The 2,496-nt window shown below is 39.1% G+C and overlaps 1 protein-coding gene across 1 annotated transcript; it reads left to right on the top strand.

The window, feature by feature from the left end:
* Positions 1 to 176: 176 nt before the first annotated feature.
* On the top strand, positions 177 to 1,381 carry HELRODRAFT_165130 (hypothetical protein; the record flags this gene model as incomplete). Its single annotated transcript, XM_009031007.1, has 3 exons — positions 177 to 881; positions 979 to 1,142; positions 1,312 to 1,381. The coding sequence occupies 3 exons, from the start codon at positions 177 to 179 to the stop codon at positions 1,379 to 1,381; spliced, it is 939 nt and encodes a 312-aa protein (XP_009029255.1).
* Between the last annotated feature and the right edge of the window lie 1,115 nt (positions 1,382 to 2,496).

The following is a 2,496-nucleotide window of genomic DNA, read 5'->3' as shown; positions in this document are numbered from 1 at the left end:
CACACAACATCAACAACGTCAACAACATCAACGACAACATTGGAAATGTTTCCAGTTCTGTTTTCCATTACAGCAGCAGCAACGGCATGGTGCCAGACAACAACGATGACGCCATCGTTAACTCCTCTATGTATCCAGCCTCCAACAACAACAACATCATCAACAACAACCACAACATGAACAGCAACAACAACTGCTTTTCAACAAACGGTGGTCGGTTGTACTACAAAAGTTCCTCCTATCCATCCATCCCTCTCCAACACGCCTACTTCTACCACCAGTACCCCACCTCCATGCACCATTCACCCTTCCACTCACCTCAGCAACAACATTTCCAACAACAACAAATTCAACTGAGACAGCAATTTCAACTTCAGCAGCAACAGCAGCAACAACAAATTATCATTCAGGAACCAATCTTTCCCAAATTCCCTCCGCAGAATTTCGACATTCCCGACATTAATTTCTCAAACAGTGTCTTTGGTGACAACATGTCCATCACCGCCAACAACAACAGCAACTTAACAAACCACAACAGCTCGCCATCTTCATCACCATCGCCCACAACCACCAACCACCACAACAACAAACTTTCCTCCCCACACCTGCTGTCATCATACGCCTGCCTCCCCCCAATTCACCAAGACCCTCGCCTTCAACACTCACCCACCGATCCTTCCTACTCTGCCCAACTTCGACCCTACCCATCCAACTTCTGGCTCCCTCAGGTCGTGCCCCCCACGTCCACTGCCTCCTCGCCGGTCAGCCAAAATGATGACAATTCTACAAACTTTGAAGCCAACGGAGGAGGTGGAGGTGGAGGTGGAATGGTGGCTGGTGCGGGGGGTGCTGCTTTCCCGGGATCGAAAACCGCTCAACAGGTTCGTGCTCATTGAAGCGTTCATTGTTGTTTGTTGTTGGTTTAGAGAGAATTTTTAAAAAATGATACATGATGAAAATATTCTTAAATGAAAAAAGTCTACTTTTTATATGTCACTTGAGGGGAGGTGTGAGTGTTCTATGCAACTTTTTGCATCAAGTAGGTCGGAGTGTTTGCCTGCATGTAGGGGGGAGGGAGAGGGGGCACTGGAGGTCGAACCTTCCATCAGCCAGCACAAATTGAATAACAAAAAAATGATAAGGTGGCTCGTGCAATTGAAGTTATTCACAGCATATCTCTCTTCCATCTAAATTAAACTGGCAGCACCATCACCTGCAACACCGTCCACATCATTACTGAGTGCGATCATCATCATCATCACATCATCATCACATCATCATCATCATCATCAACAACAACAACAACATCAGGATCACCAGCATCATCATTACCAGCATCGCCATCATCACCACCATCATTGCACGAAATCCCGCAAACTAGATTAATTAATTTTTTATTGATTTATGTGTGACAAAAATTTCATAAATTAATTTTTTTTTACATTTTTTGCGAATTAATGAAAAACAAAAGTAAAAAATTGACTCTCAATTTGGAAACATCATCCACAGATTCAGGCCGATTGAGACATTTCGATATTTTTTAAACATTTAACATTTAGCTGGCAGGTATTAATAAATTTCAAGCCACATGTAACATTTTAGTAAAATATGGTACGTCATATTTCAGCAGAGCGAAAGTATTTTAAATTATTTAAATGTTCATCAGATAATGCAGACATGTGTGAAGTTTATTTATTTCAAGAAACTGCCTAAGTAACCAATTTGAGATAAAGAAAACTTAAAATACGATAATTGAAATGACCTGTTGGAGTTATTTACGAAATGAATATTTAGGAAAATTCAATCATGTCAATTGTGTACAATAAAAGTTCTCATAGAAAGAATAGAAATGTGATAAAAATCTCCAATTCAAAAAATAAGTTATTTCAACAAATTTCAAAATAAAATTAGACAAATGGATAGATAGATAGATAGACCTTAAGTCGAGCAGAGCCAATAAAATTCCCAGCCAAATCAGCTTGAAACTTCAAGCCGAACTGAACCAGCTCCATCTGTTCGGCTCAGCTCAGCTTGGCCTAGCCCAGACACTAGCACGAGATTTCCATACATATATAAACCAAATTGTTTCAACTAAATAATTATCCATATGTAAGCATAGAAATCACAACAGTTTTTCGAAACACAACCTCACATTAATTATGACAACCATAAAAAGTTCTACGCGAGTTAGCGAGGGGTGAGAGGACCGCTGGACACTCGGCGCGACAGAAGAAGCAGTCGTAACGACACAGACGGAACCGAACAAGCATCAATCATTTTCACCAACATGTCATACATAAACACCTCCTTGCTCTTGATTTTTATTATTTTTTAATTTTTTAGTTAATATTTATAATTATTATTAGTATCATTATTAATAATTGATTAATATTGATGTCGTAAATGGCAATAATAAAATTATTGATGTTATCATCCTATTTCACGTTGTCATTGTTGGAATATTTGTAAAAAAAAACTTACAATTTTTTCTAGTCT

Source organism: Helobdella robusta (assembly GCF_000326865.2).
Source record: "Helobdella robusta unplaced genomic scaffold HELROscaffold_7, whole genome shotgun sequence".
Lineage (NCBI taxonomy): Eukaryota > Metazoa > Annelida > Clitellata > Rhynchobdellida > Glossiphoniidae > Helobdella > Helobdella robusta.
Note: the sequence above shows the minus strand (reverse complement) of the source record. Positions and strands in the feature narration are given on the sequence as shown.